The 25,311-nt window shown below is 44.3% G+C and overlaps 1 protein-coding gene across 4 annotated transcripts in view; it reads right to left on the bottom strand.

Annotated features, from left to right (window-relative positions):
- Creb5 (cAMP responsive element binding protein 5) overlaps nt 1-24,802 on the bottom strand; it is a 401,568-nt gene extending 376,766 nt beyond the window's left edge. The window contains exons 1-2 of one of the 4 annotated variants that reach the window (XM_087658727.1): nt 24,670-24,802; nt 5,077-5,135 (exon numbers count right to left, since the gene is read on the bottom strand). In XM_087658727.1, the coding sequence (XP_087514853.1) occupies nt 5,077-5,135; nt 24,670-24,745 (135 nt within the window). In that variant the 5' untranslated portion in view covers nt 24,746-24,802. 4 annotated transcript variants of the gene reach the window in all.
- Nucleotides 24,803-25,311: the final 509 nt, after the last annotated feature.

Below are 25,311 nucleotides of genomic sequence, written 5' to 3'. Positions count from 1 at the left end.
TGGGCTATAGAGGAATTAATTTGGAGGAGTCCCTCAGTTGTCCAGCCCTACCCTTATAATGTCTGTATGCCCAACTGAGAAAACAAAGACACACAAACACTAAATTAAATATTAGGTAGTAGCATTCTAGTAGCATCACAGAGGATACACACACACAGAAACACACTATTGTCAACCCAGAGCCACATTAATTTTATTATTTTATGGGATTACAGAAAGATTCCTAACAAGTTGACCAATAGCCCCAAACTTAAAGCTGTACGGTAGCAGACAGGTCCCCGTCATACACTCCATTTGCTAAACTTTCTACCTCCACAAAGTCTTCTGGTCAATATCTAAGTAGACTGAAATAGTCAGCTATTACAGCTATATACAGCTATTTACCAGCAAAGTGACTACCCCTGATTATATGTTTCACAATGAAGAAGAAGAACTTAGTGTGGCTTAAACATCAACAGTCTAGGATATTAGCTATTTCACTATTGAATGACAGTGAAATACAATATTTATCCATTTTATTAGTGTGACGGTGACTTGTTGTGAACCTAAAATGTACTCATTTTGCCAGTCCCTCATCTTGGAATTGCAAAATATTTCCAGATACAACAAATTTTCAATTTGCCGTATTTTAAGGAATTCACTTAACATCTTGTAAAATGCTGCCAAGAAGCTGCAGAGATAATTAAAAGAAAGGAAAAAAAAACGAAAAACAAAACAAAACAAAAAAAGTTTCCCCCAAGAAATTGATCTGGGTGCTAAATTTTGGCATTTGATTAAAAGCCTATAAAGATGAATAAATTAGTGGCCTCGACATATAATTAGTCATTATATTTCCCATTTCTGAGAATGATTAATTAGTGCATACCTTTGAGGCATGATTCTATCTACTGTAAAACAGGGCAGTAGAGAAGAGGCTGAAACGGGTGCCTGAGGCAGAATGGGGGCCCCTGGGATCCCTGCACCAGTACCTCCCACTCCCCAGCTGGCAGGGGAAGGTCATCCTTACATGGCATAAGCCTGAAGCTGACCTTTCTGCCTATCACCTATTCCTCCCAACTGGCGCTATTGACCCCCTTCCGATTTTTTTCTTAGGCGATTCTTTTCAGCCTGCGGTTTCTCTGGCAGGCTGCCACAAGAAAGTGGAGTTAAGTGAAGTGAGATAAGTCGAGGTCTGGATCTTTCTAAACTTTTATTGCAGTAGAAGGGTAGAAAAATAGAAGGGAAGTTAGCGGGGCTGCCAATGTAGCAAGCTGAAGTAGGGTTATTTTGAAACTCCATAAAGATGTGCATGTAAAGATTCGCAAATAAAACACGAGTTGAGGCGAGGAATTAAGAACCAAGAACGAACATGCTTCGCAGTAGCTTTCTTACGGAAAAGCACAGGGCTGGGGCTGGAGAGGGAGTCCTGTGGGGAGGTGCTTGCCTGGCAAGCATGAGGACCTGAGTTCAACCCCCAGGATTTACATTTTAAAGACAAGGTATGGTGGGAGCATTTGTAGTGCTGGGAAGGTAGAAAAAGAAACATCCCTTGGGCTTGGAGACCAGTCGTCTTAGCCTATATGATGAGTTCCAGACCAGTGAGAAAAGTACAGCATGCTGCATCTGAGGAACATTATGGAGGTTGACCTCTGGCCTCCACACAGAAGCTCACATACATGCACAACACACGCACTCGAACGCACACACACACACACACGCATATGCACATACACATAAGTGTAAATGCACAAGGCGCACACACACCACATGTATGCATATACACAGGCACATGCCCACATATGCACACACATGCACATAAATACACAGGCACATATATACATATGCACACATACATGCACAAGGCACACAGACATAAGCACACACACTCATGCACACACGCACATGTCCAGGAACACACTTGTGAACATACACACAAACATGCACACACAAAATAGATAGGACTGCATTTTGGTTTTTAGAGTGTGAAAATTAGCTGTGTATAATGTTCTAATATTTCAAAAATAAATTTTCATGAATATTAATACTCTAAAAGAAACATAGCCCAAAGTTATATGGACAGACATGGACAATTTGTACAGGAAACAGTGTTCAATTCCCCCTTTTAATCAAATAAAAGCTAAATTAAAACAATGTTTGGCTTAGCAAATTGGCAGGGTTTTTTTTCCTTTTACTAACAATACCCAAGTCTGGGCTAGAGGTCGGGGCTAAGATGCGTTGTGGCGAAGCCTTGACTTCTGAAGACAAGGAGCATGGATGCTTTGAGAAGCATGTGGCAGCACACGGCACAATCCGCTTGTTGGCTCAGTTCTTTTGGAGAAAGCAAGGCGCTGAAGATGGGTGGTCTACAGGGTCCTCCCAGCATTCCTCATCACCAAAGCAAACCTAAACCCCGATGACTCATTCAACAGTGAGCAAAACGTTTCGCCTATGATGAATGGACGGGCTGCATGGTCATTGAAACGACTTTCAAAGAGAAACTGTGAAACATATTCATTTAAACCATGTTAATTAGAAGAAAAAAAAGCCAAAGAAAGTCACATGCAAAGGTAAGGAGGGCTTGTAAGCAGGAAATGCAGCAAGATCACTTCTGTGTAGACCTTTTTTGTTTTTGTGTGTCTAATGTTCTTGAACCAGAAAATTATTTCTTCTAAAATATAATAGAAGAAAGTAAAGGAATCCCTGAGTGTATCTTGTCATTTCTGTTACTGATTAGGTTCAAGATGGCTAAAATGCATCTCTAGCCCAGATCCTCCTGCCTCAGCTTCCCCCTCACCCCTGTGCTGGTAGGAGAGGGGTATATCCCCACAGGCAGCTCCTAGAAAACTGTGTCTTGACTCAGAGGAGAGCATGCCAGCGTGAAGGTTTTGGGAAGCACCAGTTCTTCCCAGTATTAAGAACTCTAGAACATTCCTTTTCCCCCTTCCTCTTTCAGAGAAAATGGAAGCTCTGTTGCTTCTTTTGGGGGCTGGCTTGAGGGGCAGGATCTGCAGGAAAAAGAAGTGTCCATCAACATTTTACGAGCCTTCTCATTGAAAATCCCAGGTGACCACATCCAAATCACCTAACTGCCTGTCAGCTTTCCAAAGAGCTGCAGGATGGCATGCAGGCAGCAGCCATTAATGACATAACCAAGAAGGCATTGCTTGTCTAAGGAAATATGCACAGAATCTGCCAAGAGACTCCTACACTCAGTGTTTTTCTGAATGAACGTCTTTTGAGTTCTGTCATGCGCACTAATGTCATAGTGGGAATCCTGTAAGATGGGAGCCTCATTTCGAATGCATCTACCACATGGCCTTGGCCATTGGCTGGTTGCAGTGCACAGCACTTCAGGGGCATAAACATGTGGTGGATTCACAGCAGCCAATGTTAAACAAAGCAGTTCTCTTGAGGAAGTGTAGCGGATGCAATCAGAATGGCAATAAAATTGAAGTAAATAAAATGCAGTGGTTGGCTGTTGCACTTAGATTGAAACCTATATCCCTCACCGGGTTTGCCAGCCCTCACATGACTAGTTGTTTGCCCGGGGCCTCTGGGCATCTGTTCCTGGATAACTGGTCACTTTTGCCTTTCCTTTTTAATGTTTTCAAATAATGTATGTGTGTGAATTCCTACGTGAGTTTGGGTGCACCAGTTCTACAGGTACCTATGTGGGCAGAAAAGGCCCCTGGATGCCCTGTAACTGGAGTTAGAAACAGCAGAGAGAGGCTGATGTCAGTGCTGGGAACTGAAGCCAGATCCTCTCCTAGAGAGCTAAGAGCTCTTGGCTGCTGAGCTATCTCTAAGACCTCATTTTTCTTTTTCAAAACTTCTGCGAAATTCCTCATTTGCATAGCCTTAGGATTCCTCGTATCATAAATATTCCTCCTCATTACATTGAAATTCGCATCAGCTTTGCCTTCCTGTATGGGTTGAAGGCAAGGAGGAGCTTGGATGTCAACCTGAACCAGGAAGTAAAACATAATTCCAGATTCCCCACACTTGCTACTTCTGCTTAGGAGAGCCTGGCCAGTGTTTACTTCAGTACTTGAAAAGCATGTTTCAAATACTCTGTTTAACAGAGTCTGTGGGTGTCCAAACATGAGTCAGGGACAGAAGTATCAGAATGAATTTGGATTCCTCACTGGTGACAACTGAGCTTCAAAATGTCTTTATGACCCCAACACTGCTTCCCTTGCTGTCCTTAGCTCCTCTCTCAGGCACGCTCCGGTGAAGACTTCCTCTGGTCCATTCATTTCCACTAGAGTAACATTAGTAACAGCTCAGACACAGCATCAGCTGAAGATGCTTACTGCAAACATGCTGGAGCCATCTGAGCGTCTCCTCACCTCCCTGCCTTCTGGTCACCACTCATTATCCTCCGCTTGAGTATAGGCTAGACCCCTTGCCCTGGTTCTAAAGGACAAGATTATGAATAGTGAAACAGAATTTTGCTTCTGAGAGTAGATGACCTAAAGGAGACTGAGACTTCTACCTGACCTGCTCTCTTTCTTGAAGCCATTGCTTAGTCTTAGGGAAGCTTCCAATAGGACCTCCACCATGGAAAATCCCCAGAAGTAAGGCGATAATGTCACATCGCCACTGCCCACGAGGATAGAAGCCTGACAGCAGCCAGAGAAGTGGATGTGTGTCTGATCGTGGACATCCTGCAGCAGACAGATGAGTTGGCCAGTAGATCATCTCAGTTCTGGCTAGAGGAGAGCCACATTCCTGGCAGACGTCTGCCTCCTAGCTTTCTAACACCCTGATCACCCAAGGAAGCCACAGTAAGATTCATGACCCAGAGAAACTCCTGTTTACAGGGCAAGAAATGGTAATTTGTTACCCAGCAACAAAACTAAACTAAAGCAAATGCTTCACTGTACACCTGACGTCTTCTTTTCTTCTCTTTGGGATTCTAGCAAAGGAAATTTGCCTGCCTAAAATGTAAAAAGTGACACCTTTGATAGTATAGCAATAGAATACATTCTCAATTAGTACTAATTATGCAGAATCTATTCTTGAATGGAATGAGAGTACTGTTGATACATTAATCATAGTAGCCATTCATCACTTATATAGAATTGTAAGGCCTACCTGGAACTCCACATTCATAACCACCTCATCCAAAAGAGACATGGAGTATGTAAACAGACCTACAGACGGAGAGATGGATTAAGTTCCATTAATGCAAGGACTTTCTCTCTCTTATTCAGTCCCTCCTTCCTCAGTACCTCCCTCCCTCCCCGTGGAGGTTCACAGATGCCACAAAGCACATTTGCTGAGTGGATGTCTCCTACACGTTATCCAAAAGGACCGAACCGTTTTCATGGAAGTCACCCAACTGATACATACTTAAAAGTGAGTCAATCAGCAACCTCTTCGTATACATGAGCAACATGGAAGTCACCCAACTGATACATACTTAAAAGTGAGTCAATCAGCAACCTCTTCGTATACATGAGCAACCATGTTCATGGAACCAGTGCATGTGTTCCCCTGATAGCTCACACTAGCTTGTAAGTGACAGTAAGGGATTCATCCCCAAATTCAACCCTATCTCTTATTATAGCTCTATTTGGACAAAGATAAAGGACCTGAACTCTTTCCTAATCTAACAACCCTCTCTTGGTAAATCAATTCTTTTCACTGGGGAATTATTTTCAATAAACTTCCAGGATGCAGGGGCATCACCAAGCAGCTCTTCAGCCAGCTCAGATCCCCTTAGCCCTCACAGGTTCCCCCTCCCCCACTAGGCTCCCTGCCAGGTCTGGCCTCATTGGCCCCAATTCAGGGTCAAGCAGTAAGTGGTAGGTGTGTCAAAGGTCACTCTAAAGTATCCAGGGAGGCTGGAGAGAGGTGTCCAGAGAAATGCAATTAAGATGCCCATAAGGAAACGGGAGGGTAGGTATTGAAAGGAAGTTGGCACAACCATTAAATTCTTTTCTCTGCAAAGTTTTACAGTCAAGTGATCACTCAGCCTTTGAGGGTGATTTGGTCCTTCCTCAGCAACCGCTAGTAAAGAAGTATTTGTTCACAAAGGCACAGGAGACATTAAGGAATCCTCGGTGTGCATTTTAGGAAGATAAGAAACGATTAGGTACAAGAATAGCCAACCACTCATTTGTCAAATACTGAACCGGGTTGGCAGAATGGAGCTGGACAAAGTATGTCTGATCCCTAACATGGCAGATTTCAGATTATAGGAGAAACACAGGCTTTAATATTGTTTCAAAAAAATTACTTTAAAAACACAAAAAATTAATGACTGATAAATGTTGCCAGGCAGAAAGGTCGAGGTAGCAGTGGTCCAAGTGGAGCTAAAAATTGGGAAGCTGAGGAGCTATCTAGGCAGAGGTATATGTGGAAGGGACAGCGAGGCCCTATGCTGAGAAAGGTTTGGCTTTCCAGAACCTAGCATGCTGGCAGCTCAGAGCCTGCTGAACGAAGATCTGTCCATGTACTGCCAGGTGAGCTCTGTGACACTCAAGAGCCTGATCCCAATGTGAAGTATATCTGCAGCATGACCTGTTTCCCTGAGTGTCACACACATAGCATTTCACTGTCTCATTCCTCACACATAACACACCAAACCTGCAATTTGGATCTCCCCACCTCTCAGCTTGTCTTTCACCTACATCTCCCTCATCTCAGTCAATGGCAGCTCCCTTTTTCTAGTCTTAGGAGGGAAAGATTGCCATCTTCCCTGACTCATTCACACACCGATCCATCAGCAAATCCTCTCCACTCTACCATCAGCCAGAATCCAACCTTCCAACTCCTACTATCTCTCCCACAAATTCCCAGTCCATACCCTTGTTCCTGTATAGTCTGCTCCTCAGTTCCACAGAAGAGCTCTTCAAAGAAAGTGGGTATGCTCAGGAGGCAACTCAGCTAGCTGTATCATTGAAAGGTATTTGTCCCTTCACAAGAACTCTTCGGGTCCTGGAGAAACTGGATGACTCTCTGCTCACAGCTATGTAAGGTTTCCCATACTGCTAAGATGAACACTTAGTGCCCATTGCATGGGGTAAATGTCCCAAGATTTGGCACTTTTTCTCACAATCTCCAGACACCCTCCTTGTAGCTCCTCAAACAGAGCAGACACACAAGGGCTTTGGTGACAGTAGCCTAGAATATGTCCCACCCACTTATCTCTCGGGAATCATAACTCTGGTCAGTAGATGTCTATGTCCCAGACTTCTCCATAAGAGAGGCCACAGAGTGCACATTGTTCTGGAGTCTAGCTTTGTCTTTCTTTTCAGCCATTATACTCTGATATGTGATGCATTTATAAATACTCGCTGAAAGATTGTGTCTGGCTGACTGCCACAGGTTTAGAACCTGGAAGTGTTCTAGTGAAAGAAAGAAAAGGGTTACCTCGTGCTGGGTGTTGTTGTTGGATCCCCATATAGTCATCCCCAAAAGTCTAAAAATGAGTATAATCCAGCATCAGCCCCTGTGCTCTACACACAAGATTTGTTGAAGCTCTGGGGAGACATGAGCTTGAGCTAGAAGTCCAACAAGGAGACAGGAGATACAGGAGAAGGTAGGCTTTGCAGTAGGCAGGTCTATCCCTGTGAGAGGAAACCAGGCCCCCAGTTGCTCTGGGAGAATAGACTGTGCTGAGAGGAAAGAGCAAAGACAGAAATAAGACATGTGGAGGAACGCCCAACACAAACTTGTTTCAACTGTTTCTGTTGTTTCTCTGTTTCAACATTGCCTAAGCTCAACTCTAAAAGTAGGGTTTTTTTTTTCCAACCAGCTTAAGAGAAAGAGATGAAGATCTATAGAGCATACATTTTCCTCCACAAAAGACTAATCATGTATTTTTAAAGAATTGTGTAAAAAAAATCCACAGCAAGCTTAACAGTCAAACAATAGGGGATGGTTAAGAAATTATGGTAGAGTGACTGCATGGGATCTTGTGATAATCACAGTTTTTAAAACCATGTAACAACATGAAAAATGTCTGCGGTCTAGTTTTAAGTGAAGAAAGCAGTATTTTAAAATGTCTCAGTATTGTGATTAAGAGTATTCAAATATTGGGTTCTCTTCGGGGTAAGGCATGGACGAAGTGTAAAACAGACACATGATTACAGATTACAGAGGGTGGTGGGAGCTGATATCCTCAACACTGTGCCCGTACCTTTAGATCTGTCTCTGCCCCACTGTCTATTTCCTCCTTACTGCTTTCCTCCCCTCTTCATTATGCTGGGAATAGAATCCAGGGTCTTGTGCGTGCTAAGCCAAAGCTGTACCACTGAGTTCCACTTCCCAAGTCTAACCGTTCTTTTAAGCATGGAGTTTTAAAACAAAGCAATGGTGGTGAGACTTTGTCAATAGTCCTAAAGGAGCTCCTGGGCCTGTCCTCTGAGCAAGAACTGGTGAAAGAAAACTCAGGACAGGAATACCTAAGCATCTGATCAATTCACTCAACAGGAACGAACTACCTGCTCCATGCTCTGGGAGTCATTTGCTGCATATGGAATCTTATGAAGAAAACCTAATCTAAGAGACTCAGCTGGCATCAATACGGAGTTCAAAATCTAAGGGAAGAAATTTATAGTAAACCCAAAAAATAAGCCTAATAAAATATACATTTTTAACTCATAGGCAGCCAGGTGTGGTAGCACACACCTGTAATCCCAAAGAAGTAAGAGGATCAGGAGTTCAAGGTCAGCCTGGACTATGTGGAAACCCTGTGTATTTCACAAGCAAACAATAAGGAGTTAAGTAAGTTTTATATCAGACTAACATTTGGGAGATCAGGAAATAATGATGGTTGTGGCCTTGAAAAGAAGGGCTTTCAGAGTAGGTGTGTGTGTGTGTGTGTGTGTGTGTGTGTGTGTGTGTGTGTGTGTGTGGCTATGTGTGTCTATGTGTATGTATGTCTGTATATGTGTGTCTGTGTGTCTATGTGTGTGTCTGTGTATATGTGTGTGTCTATGTGTGTCTATGCGTATGTCTGTGTATGTGTGTCTGTGTGTCTGTGTGTGTCTGTGTATATGTCTCTGTGTGTGTTTCTCTGTGTATGTCTCTGTGTGCATGTCTATGTATGTCTCTGTGTATGTGCCTCTCTGTCTCTGTCTCTGTCTCTGTCTCTCTCTCTCTCTCTCTCTCTCTGTGTGTGTGTGTGTGTGTGTGTGTGTGTACGTGTGCGTGCATGCGCGAGACCCTGGAGGGTACTGAAAGAGAATAGCAGATGTTTTAGGGAAGGCATTGCTTTGACTATGGCAAGTGTCACCCAACTCTAACTATAGCTCATCATTGCCTGCCGTGAGGATGGGAAGAAGCTGCAGAGAGGTCAATAGGGCTATCCTAAGGGCCTTAAAGGTATGCTTTGATCAGAGAAAGATTAATCTGGTAACCGGTAGTGGAAAAAGTATATGCTCAGGACCCAGACACAACTGTCCCCAGGCCCCACTTGTCCATTTACTGGTTTTCTTACATAGGGGAAGCTCCTCGACTGAAGACTCTCACTTTCCCCACCTGTGACAGAGTCGCTCTGGCTCTTCAGTAGGCTTGTTGTGGAGGTACATGGTAGACAGAAAAGGAAAGTTTGTTCAACAAAGGCTTAGCAAGTAATCCTCTCCTTAACTCTCAGTTTATAAGAGGAACTGATGAGAGAGAGGAGAGAGAGAGAGAGAGAGAGAGAGAGAGAGAGAGAGAGAGAGAGAGAGAACAGAAGGAGAAGGACACTGCAGGGGTAAAGTCTAGACAACTTCGAGATGACATAGTCATGTCTGCCAAAGGAAGAGGCCAGCATCATTGGTGTTCAAGAAGCCGGGGGCGCTGAGGACAATGGCAGCCGTCGCTGGAAGGGATGCTGGAAGGGATGTGAACTGACAAGAGACTGACTCTGTGAGGAACTGAGGAGCACCAGCCATGTCCTAAGCAGGAAGTGTCAGGGTACTGTGTGTGGACTGGACCCATATGCCACAAACAGTGAGATTGTTGGGAGTCAGCTCTTCCTGATGCTGAGGTCTATAATGACTTCACAAACCTTTCTCCTTCCCCCGTCTTGCTATGTCCATGCCATATACATAAGGGGTGCTAAAACAGAAGCACCACAATTGGGACACAGGCCAACTGAATTTAACATTCTGCATTTTCCTCCGTGATACATTGCCTGTCTTTAACAAGTTCATTGAGATATCACCCATAAATCATGAAATTCACGAATTTAAAGTGCATTCTCCGAGGACCTTAAAATCTACAAATGTGTGTAAGCATCCCAATTACCCATGAACACTTTCATTAAGCCCCAAAGAAAGAGTGCATGCCTTATCTGTCTCCTACACTCTTCTAGATAGACCCACCTTAGCCTCAGGCAACCCAGAGTCTACCTCCTGGAACAATGGAGTTGTGCATTTTGAGTGTTTCACCTTTTTATGTTTTTAGTTCTGGGGATCAAACTTAGGGCCTCGAATATACTAATATAAAATCAAAGGATATAATATTTATCCTTTGTCGTGATGTGATTTCAAAATGCAGACTTTCATCTTCCTCTATAGAAAATAGAGGTAGTGCATGCACACTATAAATTGTCCATCAACAACTAGAAAATCTGAATTTTTTCCTTCTCCTCCTGGGATATCTATGTCCAGTCTGGTGGATATTTATGTGTGTTTGTGACAACTGGTGGCTTTTGTCCTTGTCATTTATTATTAGCATAGAAAAATGATAAACATCAAGTTTTTCAATTTGACAAACTGTGGTGGGATTTAACTCCTTCACAAGGTTAAAAACTTGGTGTTGCCTTTCGTCACAGAAATTCTGAAGACAAATTCAAGGACAAAATAAAGGCAGTAACACTTGTGAAACTGTGGACTCTGATCTCTTGACCACTTGTTCCAAGATCTTCTGGAGGACAGCAGGAGCTTATTTTTAGTCTATGCAAAGAACTGTTTACAATCAACATCATTCCCAACACCTCAGGATGGGCTCTGCTTCCTCAGGGGCGCGTCTGCTGTGATGTCAAGTATGTGTGGAGCACACAGGCAAAGAGGAAGGATAAAGACAGGGAAATGCCAGGAGGAGGGGAGGAACTGAAGTAATGTACGCATGCGTGCTGTCTAGGGCTCCGATTCCCATAGAAGCACTGTGCACTCGGGCTTCTTTATCCACGAATGGAAGGGAAATACCACTCTGCAGCTTCCACCGTGCAGTCATATGTCGCCCTGATGAATATATTTCACACTGAATCACATTAAAATCCTAAAATGGGGCAGCAAGATGACTCAGCAGGTAAAAACTGTCCCCACGCCTCAAAGACCTGTTAGAGCCCTCTGACCAGAGGCGGAAGAAGAGAGCCGACCTCTGCATTCATCTTGTGGCCTCCACTCTTGCTCTGTGGCATGTTACTATTACCCCTATGTGCAAGCAAGCACACACACACACACACACACACACACACACAAAGTAAATAAATAAGTACTTTCTGAAATTTTATTAGTGACTGCCTAGGCATGGGTTCTGGGGTAAAGAGACAGTTGACCTCACAGAGAAGAATGCTGACACTGATACTTGTAACGACTGTTAAATAGTCATTCTTGATTATGCATGTTAGCATATGTCCATTAACTCATTATGCTTTTAGCTTCACAACCATCCCTGATACATATGAGAGACTGGCCTCTACCAGGACTCCCTTAAAACACCCAAATCCTTAGACTCTCATGTTCTTTATAAAAAATGGCACAGCATGTATATACAGCCTATGGATTTCCTCATATTCTTTGACATGTCTCTGGACTACTTATAATTCTTAAAGCAAAGTAAATGCTAGGTAAGCCGTCCTTACACGCCTGTGCCCCTCAGTTGTATGTCAAAGTAGACAATGGAGAAAAAGCTCAGGGTTTGGCTTAGGGTTCTGGAGACCTCAGTCCTGGATTAGGTGGTTCCTGTGCTTTAGGGCCTGAGGTGGGGTACTACATCATAGTGTGATGCACGGAGTACAGCAGAACTTTTTGTACGGTGGTGACTCCGGTGACCTCCCAGTGACCTCACTTCCTTCTACTAGGCCTCATTTCTTAAAAATTCCATTATCCCCTAATACTATCACAGGCTGGAACCAGGCTTTTAATCCATGGCCTCGGGTCACATTCGAGATCCAAATCATGAAAGGGGGTGTTTATTTTAAGGATTAAAAGCAAGGGAAAAATATCCATATGTTTGGTAATAATGCATATATTTTCAAATATGTCTGATCCTCCCAGGGTTGACTAAATGTGAAGATAGAGAACCTATTGTACACAGAGCAGATGCACAAACACACAAGGACAAGCCACATGAAGTCTCTCATATTTATTTGATCGAGGCAATTCTAAGTTGATGTATTCCTGTGACCGTCACGAGATTCTGAAGTGTCACCAAGCCAGAGATTTTAATTTGAGAGCCTGGACTTCCTGGAGTCACAAAGTTTCTTCTGAGTGGGCACCAGTGAGCCATGGTTCTGAAACTGGCTGCAAGCTCTGGTTGAGTATTTAAAGGTCAATAATTGCCAGTGTCCCTTCTGGTGTTCCTACTGTTTTCTGAGGTCCGAAACAGGACTCATCCCACATGCACAGAGTGCTATGGTATCCTACACAAGCCCGTGCCCTCTCCTCATCCTGGCAAACAGCTCCAGGCTCTCCCATCATTCCATGAAGGTTCTGCTTTCAGAACTTTCAACTCCCACGCTGTCCCTGAAGAATCTTCTTCCAGGCCAGTGTCCCTGTGAGGAATGGGGCTCTGGTCCCTTTCATAACCCTCAAAGACATCTCACCTGACTTTGCTCATTAATCCTCTTGCTAAGAACAGCAATCACGTAAACACAACAGAAATGACCAAATCAGGTGAAAGATTGTTTCCCAAATTAAATAACTGAGCTCTCAATATACAGGGCATGCCCTGATCCAAGCCGGTGTCCAAAATGGAGGCATTTGGTGTCGTGTCTTTGTTGCTGAGATTTTCCTACATTTCCAAATTGCATTTCCCTCTCCCTCTCCCTCTCCCTCTCCTTCTCCCCCCCCCCCCCACACACACTACCACTCGTCACTCGTCACCTCTCTGCATTGGTCTAAAGTGGCAAAACTCCTCCTCAGATCCTTTACCCTCCTGTTAAAACATCAAATCAACTCCACATAGCAGGGACCAAATATTCCGTGCATTGTGTCCTCTCTGAAGGACAGGTACAAACAAACTTTGGACACTATTTTATACAACTGAGGTAAAACGTACATAACACAAATCTTAACCGTTTTAACTGCATGGTTCCACGGTATTACTAATATCAAAAATCTCTTCTGTATAAAGTATAGATTAAATAATTAAAACTCATCAGAAGAATATGACTTCCCAAATCCACTCTAACAGCATTCATTGTAAAGATATGAGAACTTTTGAGGGTGTGTGTGTGTGTGTGTGTGTGTGTGTGTGTGTGTGTGTATGTGTGTGTGCTCCTTTCCTGGAAAAAATAAAAATGAAGCCAGTGTTTAAGCGTTAAGCTGTCTGCCTTAAAAATGTCCCTTCCAAAGGGCATGTCAGGTTATAGGTTTTGTTTGTTTGTTTGTTTTGTTAATGGTGTTTATAAGTGCGCCTAAAACACATGAAAGAAAAAACCAAAACAAAAAAGCAAAAAACAAAAACAAAACAAAACAAAACAAAACAACAACAAAAAAAATCCAATCTGCTTATCTTCCAGCACTGCCTCCACCCAGGCAGCAGACATTGCTGTTTGGGTTTTTAATGTTTTGAATGGCTTGGGGATTAGCATGGGTATTTAGCAAAAAGTACAACTTCAAATTATACGCTGCTTCTTGGTGCCAAAATTCCGTGCACCATCCTCTATGACGTCCACAGAGCACAGGGCTAAGAACAGCGGTTGTTATTCATCCAGCTTTGCAAATGAGAAGATGAAACGGTAAGCAGTGTGTGCCTAGACACGCCGCCTTTAAGACGGAGGATGCTTTCAATGTGTTCTCAATTCCGTTAATTTAGCACTATCTTTTAATTAACAGTATGTACCTAAGCCAACATTACAAATAGAATTGCCCTAGAAAGAGGCAATTCAGGACATCCTAACAGAAGATGATACCTCTCGTGATGGTGTAGGCTTCCCCAGTTCCCAGGGAAGAAAGATGTTGAAGCAGGAGAATCTTGAGTTCAAGGAAGTTTAAGGTCAGCCTGGGCTACGTAGTGAGACCGTGCCCCAAACAAAGCAGAAACAAAACAATGATGCGTGTGTGCAAGTATGTGCCCTAATAGCCTGTTAGCCCTCAATACCCAAGGGTTTTATTTATACATATATGTTATATAATTATAAACACACACATACACGTGCACACAGACACATGAGAGAGGCAGAAGGGAGAGAGAGGTCAATGTTGTTTTTATCTTTAACACAATGCTTAGCAAGAGATACAGAATAACTGCTCCCTGGCATTGATCACAAATCCCACTGTTAATTATGTCGTATGTCTCATTGATGATACAGACATAGAAAAACTGCAACGGCCACACCCTACCCACTGCCATTATTAAGAGGAAACAAAACCCAAATCGCAAAAGCAAGGGCTCCAGACTGAGAGTGAAGACGGTGCCTGAATGTGGCAAGCCGAAGTGTTTTACTAAGTATCATTAGGGAACCAGACTGAGTCTACCCTACTCCATGAACAATAGCTACAGTCCTTTATCTTTACTCCTCAAAAGAGGCAGGCAATCTGCAGCATTAATCTCAATGGCTATCCACACATGCACCCTTCTCACAGTCAGTCACAAAGTAGCCCAAGAGAAGGTCCCCCTGGAGACTAACAAAAACACAGGACTGCAACACTTGTCTCCATGCAACTTTTAGAATAGAACCCATGTTACTATACATGTATGCATTGTTAATCAATCCAGGTACATATAGCCTGAAGCTAGGGAGTACGAAAGCATAGAAACCATCAAAGTGCAAAGACGTCACAATGTTATTGTAAAGACAAAACCAGGGCAATGGCCAAAACCAACAGGAAGATGCGTACCTCAGACCATCCAGAGTAAGGCTTAGATCCAGGTGACATGGCACTCACAAATCTAAGGTATTGTCTTGTCCTGTTCACCCTTTTAAACAATGACTCCAAACTGCTCACCTTGTCAACTTTTCAAATGCTCTGCCAATAAAATGGGGTTCAAGCTATGAATCCTTCCAACGGCTTCAAGACATGTTGCAGAAGCAGGTGATTCAATAGTCATGAATTTAGAAAGATAGCTCTCTAGGAGGTGAGGAGAGAGGGTCATGGAAGTCGGAAATGCAGAGGTTTCCAGCAGCATCAAGTTACAAGGGATGAATGGTGAGCTTTCTCTCTTCCCCACAAGCAATGCTGCTGTGGACTCTAAGACAGATGTGTGAAGAACTTGGCGATTCTGCTTTTCAGTTTTTACATCCTATAGTGGATGCATGTACTGAAATAGTATAAAAATGTACAGGTAGAACACACACACATACACACACACACACACACACACACACACAAATGTTCTAGTGCTCATTGAGAAATAGAGTCTTAAAATATTTTCAAGGGTGACAAATAGGGCGAATGTTTTCAGTCCACGATGATAATTAACATCATGTTCTGAGTGACTTTGGTCTAGGCTTGACACACAGCTTGTTTAAGGAGGGAAGAAAACTCTAAGGGTTCCAGATGTTTCTAGTGAAGTAAGATTTTCCTTCCCAAAACAGCTACAGGCAAGCAGTACTAGGGGCAGGAAAGTAAGCCAGTAAAACAAGTAAACTGTGGGGATCTTGACCTTTTCCCAGTGGAGGTTTTCCATGAGGTAACATGTAAATCAAATCTTAAAGCTAAGGCATCCAGGAAATATATTGTTCTAGTCGGCCACATTAGGGGCAATCTCTATGTTAGCCATCCTGTGAAGTTTCCCTTTCATTCACAGTGTTTCGTTTTAATGTCTCGCATCATCTGTTTACTGATTTACTTTGTGTGTTCTTGGGCGTGCACATGACAGGGAGCAGAAGGCAACCTGCAAGTTTGGCTCTTCCCTCCTCTGAGAAGCTCTGTGGGGATCAACTCAGGTGGTCAGGACAAGCACCCGGACTGACCAAGTCACCACCACCTCCCCGGTTATGTTTTCTTAAATGCGTTTAGTAAAGTTTGGAGTATCTAGGCCCACTGCTTGCTGCCCCCAACTCAGAATGAACAACTCCATCACAACCTCTTTTCTTAAGCAGAATCATGGAATCTTAAAGAGGAGGCCTTAGAAACAAGTCAGCATTGAGGTTCTCAAGTTTTGCTGCACATTAGAAACTCTAGAGAGCCTTTATAAGCACACCGAGGCCCAGCCCCACTCCAAGCCAATCAAGTCAGAATACTCTAGAGGAAGCCTGTGGATATGTCTTCTAAGTGCCACAGGTGGTCCCCTTGGTCTGCCATGATTAAGAGACACGTATAGACTTTGCACTGTCTAGCATGGTAGTCATGGCTGTTTAGTACTGGACATGTGGCTATCCAAAATCATGATGGCAATATACATCCTAGATTTCAAAGGCCTAGTCCCCAAAAAGTAAAACAATGCCATCACACAGATCTTTTTTTTTTTTTCGGAGCTGGGGACCGAACCCAGGGCCTTGTGCTTGCTAGGCAAGCGCTCTACCACTGAGCCAAATCCCCAACCCCTACATGGATGTTTTATATTGGTTAAATGTCGAAACTTGAAATGATAACATTTGGGATATGTTTAGGATAATAATTGGGCCAAACAGTTATTAAAATGAAGTCCTGTTTCTTTTTAATATGGCTTCTCCACACTTCAAATTACATTAGTTGCCTCTTCCCTTGGAAGGTGTTAGTTTAGCTGATGGTCTTTTAGCATAAATAAGGAAACCAGCCAGATAAGATACCACAAACCTGAATCTCAGCACTCGGGAAATCGAGGCAGAAAGATCTGGACTTGAAGGCTAACCTGAGCTTCTCAGTGAGCCCCTGTCTCAGAATAGAGGGCTGTACTGAGGTGAAGCAGTTCAGAAAGTTGGGTGCAACATGGGGGACTTTCCAGCCGCAGGCTTTGCCCGTTGCCATAGAGGCCGTGTCACTCTGGAACAACAGAGAGATTGGCCTTCACTGCCAATCAGTTTGTCTCTAATTTGTCTCACTAATTGTGTCTTCAACGTCTGGGTACAAAAATGGAGTTATCTATAGGAAAGAGCCCCCTCTGTTGTGCGTGCTTTGTGATATGATATTATGGGGCCACTCCTGAGAGTGAAGTAGTCAGCAGGGATGAATATTAAAAAAAAAAAAAAGGAAAAAGGAAGTCTAGGGAAACATTAACACCAAGTAAATGCAAAGAATGGAGAAAGAGAACCTTTGCCACACTTCAGCAGAGAAATGACCCTGGACCTGGGGGTACAGCTCAGTGGTAAAATGTGCATGCCTGCCACTCATGGGGCCCTGGAAGGAAGGAACGATCACACCAGGTTAGACCAACCAGCGTGCTAACACTGGAGGTTGTCAGCATCCTGAGAGACGCTTTTGCCTCAACTCCGAACACTGATGTTTTCTACTCTGAGGAGCCACAGTGTTGTCCTTGAAGCAAGGCAAATCGTGTTCCCCCAGCTTTCATCAAGTCACACCTCAGTACTCTGGTGGCAGTGGACTTTATCCCCAGTGCCTTCAACCCTCTGCGATGCAAAAGTTGAAACCTGGGTTTTAGAAGCCAGGTTTGCTCCAAGAGAAAAAATTGAGTTTTGATAAAGTGGGCACAGTCCTACCAAATAGGCCAAATGTAAACTAAATGTCTTTCCTTTTAATGGTCAGCTAATTTAAATAAAAACAAAGCTTTTTGTTGTTGTTATTGTTCTCTGTTCCCCCTTTGGGAAGCTGGCCGAGAGGGTTGCATAAAATTAGCCAAAATGTGTTGCATTTGAGAAATCATGCCTGCAACATAGGGGCTCCTTGGTGTAATAAAGGAACAAGAGAGGCCTGGGTTCTGATGTAAAATGCAAAGGGCTGGAAAGGAAAGACATGGGTCGAGCCAAATGATACACACAGTACAAGCATTCAAGGTTTCTGTTTAGATGCTCTTGTTCCCCCATCCAGTGGCAACAGAGTCTAAATCAGAAAGAAAATACCCAGTGCTCTGGAGCCCCCTGTGCTACTAAATTACTCCTGCTAGTTATAAGTCGTCAAGCTTTGCCAGTGAAACCCTAAGAGCATGCTTCCAGACAACTCACTTTGCACAGAATAGTATTTACTCCAAACTCACTCCCACACTGACTCGGAAAACGTAACAGATTGCAGATGGGTGCCAAGCCAAAGTAGATGAGCGAGGGTGGGCAGAGCACTCCCTCTGTTCGACAGAATGATGGTGAATATAAACGTTCAGCCTTTTCTCTCTTCTCGGACCCTCTGCTTAAAGATGACATGGATAAGGAAAGAAAGTCACCGCCTTATGCTGGGACAGCCTTCTCAACCATTTTAATCCTGCCCAGTTTGTAATCTCAAATGGAACTTCAGCACTATGGGTTTTGTAAGGCTTAATATAAGCATGAAGAAGACTTTAAGGCAAAAAAAAATCAATTAAATAGAATGTAGGAAAATCAGCATTTCATATAGAGATTTCATTTATTTCATATATATGCAAATACAGACTAGAAACTACAATTTGTTTGCTCAAGGCAGTCAAGTTAATTTTTAAAAACTTGTCTTTGAAAGGCTGACTGTGAAAGGGCTTGAAAAGAGAGAAGCTTCTGAAACCTTGGCCTCTGCTGAGTGGATCCATGACAGGGGCGTTTAGGCAGCGTGCCTGACAGAAAGAGAGTCTGAGCTGAAGCAGAAGGCCAGGCAGTCAGGCCTGGTTCCCACTCTGTGGCCCAGGCCTTGGATAAGCTAAGGGATGTAACCAGGCCTTGGGATCTTCTCCTCTCACTGGAGAGGTTGACCAAGAGGCTCTCCCTCCCTAGCTCCAGCATCTATATGCAGTTATCGGTTTCTACCCACCGTCCAAGTCTCTAGGCTGGTAAAAAGAAGGATCAGGTGAAGTCAAATGCCAGCGTGGTAATGGGGCATTCCTGTTCATTTGGAGACAGGGATGAGAAATGTGAACCTTCAGGGAATAGAAGAAATCAACTGAAGTATTCAATTCCAGATCAATGTTTTTATTCCTGACTTCTTTTTTTCAGATAAAATGGGGGAAGACCATGGAGTGAACCTATAGGAAAAGTCACTTGGCATCCCATGTCACATTGCAGGCGTTCAGAAAATTTCCCTGAACTTGGAGTTCTCTGAGAGCCCCAGGGTCTTCTTTTCACAAACTTTCCCGGTGTTTTCAGAAGAGTGTTGTCACTTCTGAAAACACCTCAGAGCCTTCCCTCTTCCTAAAAATGTTCTTCTGCTGAATTCATCATTTGTGGTTCCCAAATACAGAAATAATGAATGTTTAAAAATGCATCAATCACTTGTTTCTCTTAATTACTAAATCTAATAATTAGTTAGTACAAACATCACATGGAGTCATTTTTAAAGTACCAGACTTCCTCCATAAATCACTATAAGAAAACAGCACACTTAGTTCACACATAGCAGCCGGAAGGCTCTCTTTGTCAAAGTTTATCTTCCAGACCTATTGAAGGCTGCTGCTCTCTGTACCTCCTTATCTCAATGGGATCATTTCCTTAAACAGAACTTGGAGAAATAGTCTTCAATTGAAATGCTCAGGCACTAATTTATAAAACCCTTGGTTGATTCCTATAACACAGCAACAGTCAAACTGGACAAGATAACTGAGGTCACTGTCCGGCTTCCTCCAAGAAAGCTGCCTCAAAAAAAAAAATTCTTTAATTGCCTTAGATCCAATTTGCAAGCAGCAAAAGCAGTATATAGATGGGAAACACCAGGCTTGATCACATTAATTTGTGACTAACAGCATTGCTTTGAAGAGGAAAAGAAAAGATGACTAAAATAATAACACCACTGAAATCCCATTTCCAGTCTAATGGTACAATCAGAAGAACACCAACTGCACAGACAAAGTTCATGTGAGGAGGGGGAAGGGACCATCAGACTCCAACAGGATAATTCCCAACTAAAGATGAACACGCCAGTGATCTATGATCTCTAAAAAGAAAGTCACAGGAGGAAGTCAGGAGACTGGAAATGTGACATTGGTACAAACTGCAGTGGAAAAACTTGTTTTTGAACATGCAGGCAGGAGAAACCAGCAAATAGTTCCAATAAGAATATTCTACAAATGAAAAGCTATGCAGGGGAAGTGTCTAACTGACCACCATTTATTTCACCACCAATTCAAAGGTGGAAACATCAAAGCAAAATAGAAGTAAAGGCACGGCTTCCTTTTTTTTTTTTTTTTTTTTTTTTTTTTTTTTTTTTTTTTTTTTGGAGTAGGAACAATCTAGAATGCTGACTGCTTCTGCTTGACAGGTAATCTGTGGGTATCTGCTCTTTACATTTTAAGAAAATCTGACTTGCAGATATTATCAGATGAGTAAATGTATTTACTCTGAGTAAAGTTGAAAATTTAAATTTATACAAGGATAAGGAGTTAAAATATCAAATTCATATAAAAGTGGTATAAACAACAGAAAATGAGAAAATGGGTGAAAAGGCAGGGAGTTGTGATCTTAGAGTTTTAAAACTCAAGTAAAACTGCTATTTATCCAATAGCATCCTTCTTTAGAGGAGTCTGGATCTAAGTTTGAGTGTGGACATGATTTTTGTTATGTTTCGCCTTTAATCTTTATGTTTTTTATAAAAGAATGCCTTCTTGCTAAAACTCAAGGACTCATTAAAGCGACTCATGAAAGCTTTCTGAAGAGATTTTTACCTGACACCTTGCTCTCCATTCCTCATAGCTTCCCCACAGCAGTTCACCGCTTTGTGAACTTATTCTATTTCACAAATAAATATCTCTCTCTCTTTCTCTCTCTCTCTTTCACACACACAAACACACACACATACACACCTACACAAAATCCTACTGATCCCAGCAAAGTATCAAAAACAAAAACAAAAAAACCCATACAAATAAACATAAGATAAAAACCCATTTCCAAGTCCTGTCTGTGACAGTATGAGACTGACCTGGACTGATGTGAGGGCTGTCTCTGCTTCACAAACATGAGCATGCTCTTACCATAGCTGGGAGTGTAAAACCGCACCGTGTTGCTTCCTGCCGTCTCCAGATCAGAAATTGCCCTCCTCTCTTGTAACTTCTTTTAACCAGCAAGATCAGAAAGGAAACACGTCTTTGAGTACTTGGCTCAGTCTTTCAGGCCAGAAGACTGTGGACCAGCTCTGAGCTAAAGAGAGAGGAGGCCTGGCACCTAGCAGTCACTCTGCAACTCAGACCTACCTCATAGACTCTGGTACCTTCTCCCCTCCCTCTGCAACTCAGACCTATCTCATAGACTCTGGTACCTTCTCCCCTCCCTCTGCAACTCAGACCTATCTCATAGACTCTGGTACCTTTTCCCCTCCCTCCTCCTTTAAGTTACTGTTAGTAATGAGACTAATTTTTCCAGTAGCCTTCAACTCCCTAGATTTAACTGACACGGAAAATGTGACTAAAAACTTGTAGAACCGTCTAGCCTCCAATCCTACACAGAATGAACTTTGTTGTGCTGAAGAACAACCTCCCTCGCAAGCAGCTACATGCTCAGCTTCTGCCCATGTGCACTGCAGCACAGGACACCAAATAACAGTGCGCCATCTAGTTAGCAAAGCGCAGTCTCCAAGCCTGAAGGGGGGACACCTTCCAGCCCTGGGAGCTAAGCTTGTCAGGGTCCAGTCACTCTAAAGCTCCAATTGTTTGTTTAAATAAAAAAAAATATCGCTACTGGGATAATCCACATCTCCTGGATATGGGAAAATCTAGGTTATAATGGCACTACAAACTTTTACATCTAACTTTGATTTACAAGATAAAAGCAAGTTTTAAATTAAAAGGGCTTTCTGTTAATAGAGCTTATTATTGTGAAGACAGGAATGATTGTCTTCGAAAGTTGTCCCTGGGTGCACGCCTATTATCTTTGCTTTTCCCCTTCCACTAATGAGCATTTATCTAAAGAGCCTGTTAATCCTCTGATGTGTGCTTCTGGTCAGAGGTAACAGTTTGAATAAAACCACTAATCACTGATCACTAAATCACTGATCATTAATCACACTCTCCAGGGCCTGGTGACCTGGCCATTTTCCCTTTAGGTTTCTGCATCACAAACAAGAATTTTAACATTTTCAATGCCTGTGCTTCGCATAGGGGGACTATACCATTTATCGCTAGATGCCAGTAAATAATACTGCCACAAACTTGAGGAAGGGGTGTCAAGCAATCTCCAGTCACAAGCTCCACAAAGCCTGCTCTAGGGCCAGAGTATGTTGGAGAAAGTAGATCTAATTATAACCAAACACGTGTTCTTCAAGAATGCTGCCTATTTAGAATATAAAATTTCCTTTACTTAGCCTCCTCCGTGCCCAAATCAAAGAGCCTTCAAACACCTTATTCTCCAGTCAAAAGCTTCTGCCTGTGTTTGTTTTCACTTGATTTCAGCTATCATTATTCACTCACCCCAAAAGTTTTCACACTTTGTCCCCTAATCAAGTCGCATATAGTGGTGTTTTTGCTACTAGTGTTCTTTTAAAGAGCAAGTGGGGAAGAACTCAGTTCTGTAAATTGGGCGTTTAACTTCCTCTGCAAACATAGAAACGCAAGAATAAGAAACTACTGCGCGTAGCAGTAAGGTGTTATAAGGTACTTTCAGTTATCAGACGCGTCCCTGACTCTGGAAATTAAATGTCTAATATAGATCCTTTCCGCTAAACCTGACTTAGTCAAGTCCTTCATCCCTCTCCCAGGACTACGGAGTTCATCAACTCATCGGGCTCTGGGCTCTTAACTGTGGGCATATTGCTTTCCTAAGTCACGGCAGGCACACGCTATTAGCGTATAAGGCTTCTAAACCTTTCTAGGGGTTTTCTATCCAGACTGAGCATTCTCGCGTGGGAAAAGAGGGCCCGGATAGTCCCTTTCTTAAATAATAGGAAGGAGCGGATTGAGCGCTCATCAGGTACTGAGCTCGCTCAGGCACCAGAAGCTCTTCAGCTCACTCCTGGGACAGCATTCCCCCTAGGGGAAACTGTAAACGGCGGGGGGCAGGCCAAGTGATAACGAGGTGGGCGGGAGAAGGATGGAGGAGGAGGGGTCGGGAAAGAGAGGGCAATAGCTGTGTCCAGGGAACCCGCAATTGCTCCAGGGGAGGAGGGGAGCAGAGTTGCTTTGTCAGCATTCTGAGCCCCAGAACCCTTGAATATCTGAAGCCCTTAATCAAACACTTACTAGCCTGCAGAATGACGTAATGGACCTGTAGCCAGCCTTTATTCTTTGACACATGTCAGGAAGAGGGAAAAATAAAAAACCAAACAAGCTTTGCAGTCACTGACAACGATGTACAAGCAGCCCGCTCCAGTTCCCAGCTTTGAACCAGCATCAAGTGGGGACGGCACTCGTTCAGGGAAAGTTGGGGCTTTTTCTACTAGACACCCCTCTGGAAGTAAATCTCTAACTAATAAATAAATGAAAAACTAAAGCGGGCTATGGTCCCTCTAAAGTGGCGGAGTGGGGGCGGTGTCTGTCTCAACCCTTTAAGAACTTTGTGAAAAGTTTAAGCGGTTGATGGAGAAGCTGGCTCAAAGGCAGGCTCTGTCGCCCGGTACTGAGAACCGCCTGGGTGCAGTGCGGCTCGGGCCCCAGCTGTCATTTGGGGCGGCAGCCCGGAAGAAGTAAGAGTGCCAGCGCAAAGGGGACGGAGGCGGAAGGCGGCTCAGGAGTGAAGGCGAGGGCTCTGGAGCACTCTCAAGCTGGAGCGCCTGGAGCGAAAGTCAAGTCCCCTCCAAGGGCAGCTGTCCCTCCCGGGGCGCGCGCCCACCAGCTGCAGCCGGTAGCGGGTCTCGAGAGATGGCAGCGGCCGCTGGGCACCGGTGGGAGAGAGAGCCCCCTGCAAACTCGCCCGGCCGCCCCTAGGTGACCAGGCGTCTTGGCCGAAATGGTGGAAGTTTGCAAACTTTCTCCCGGGGTTCCGCTGCATCATTGAGAAACGGGATGTGAGGAGGCTCCTGGTTCCTGGTCTCTGTTGCTGCTGCTGCTACCACTGCCGCCTCCGCCGCCGCCGCTACCACCACCGCCGCTTGACCACACTTCTGGAGGGTTCCGCACCTTGCCATGGGCTCTGGAGGCAAACATACACCCCCGATTCATGACTGTTCCCCGTGTCAGGGAAACTCACGCGCGCTCCCAAACACGCACGCACACTGGGTCGGACACGGCGCTGGCTCCACTCAGCATCCCTCCAATCGCACGGCGAAGCAACCACCGAGACGCGCTCCGGGACGGACACGGCGTGGGGTCTCTGGGTGACTACAGGACACAGCACAACTCCACAGTCCACCAGCAATTGGGGCCGGGCTTCCCTCTGATCCGCCAAAGTGTTTATAAACACAAATCAAGAAAAAAAAATGCATCGCATCCTTTCTACTCCTTGCCCTGTGACCTGCCCATTGGACCAAGTAACCTCGCGGCTGCAGCGATGAACCAACCCCTGCAAACAAGGACGCTTCCGAGTCGGCTGGCGCGGCAAGTGCAGCGAAAGTGGCTAAATGCAAAAGCCCCAGAAGTAGCCGCGCCGTATTTTTAGGAACTTACCAAACAAGTGTGGAGAAGGCAAGAGCCGAGCCCGGGTGAAGGGACCACGTTGGACTGAGCAAAGATTACAATACATTCTATTTAGAGTGCATTACATCACCCCCCCGGTGACGTCACGTGGGATTCCTGAACTTCTAAATCATTGCGGTCCGTTGGGGAAGGAGGGAGAGAGGGGCGGGGCCCGCAGGCCGAGGGGGCGTGCCCGTCTCCGCCCCGCCCAGACCCCGCCCCTCGAGCGGACCCGGGTGCTTGCGGCAGCGGCGCCCGCGATCGCGCAAGCAACAGCTTGCACAGCCCAGCGCCGAGTAACACGGCTCCCCCGACATTAGTGGTGTGAGTCAGCTTGGAAACAATCCTGAAGGTTTCAAACAGAACCATGCAGGAGACAGGGGCACGAGCGCTCCTGCAAGGAGTGCCTGTAGGGTCAGAAAGAAGTAAGGTTTGGGGTGTGAGCAAGAGAGGTGGTTAGGACGTTGAAGGAGGTAAAGGGAGACCTTTCCACTTACAAATGCAGGACTCTGCCTACTTCCCTACATCAGCCCCCGAAGATACCCAGATCCGTTGCCTGCGACAGCCATGACCTCATTGCAGTGTTCTCTGCGTGCTGGCTTCTCAGCATTACGTCTACATTTCGCCGCCCCT

Source organism: Rattus norvegicus, chromosome 4 (genome assembly GCF_021556685.1).
Source record: "Rattus norvegicus strain SHRSP/BbbUtx chromosome 4, alternate assembly SHRSP_T2T, whole genome shotgun sequence".
Lineage (NCBI taxonomy): Eukaryota > Metazoa > Chordata > Mammalia > Rodentia > Muridae > Rattus > Rattus norvegicus.
Note: the sequence above shows the minus strand (reverse complement) of the source record. Positions and strands in the feature narration are given on the sequence as shown.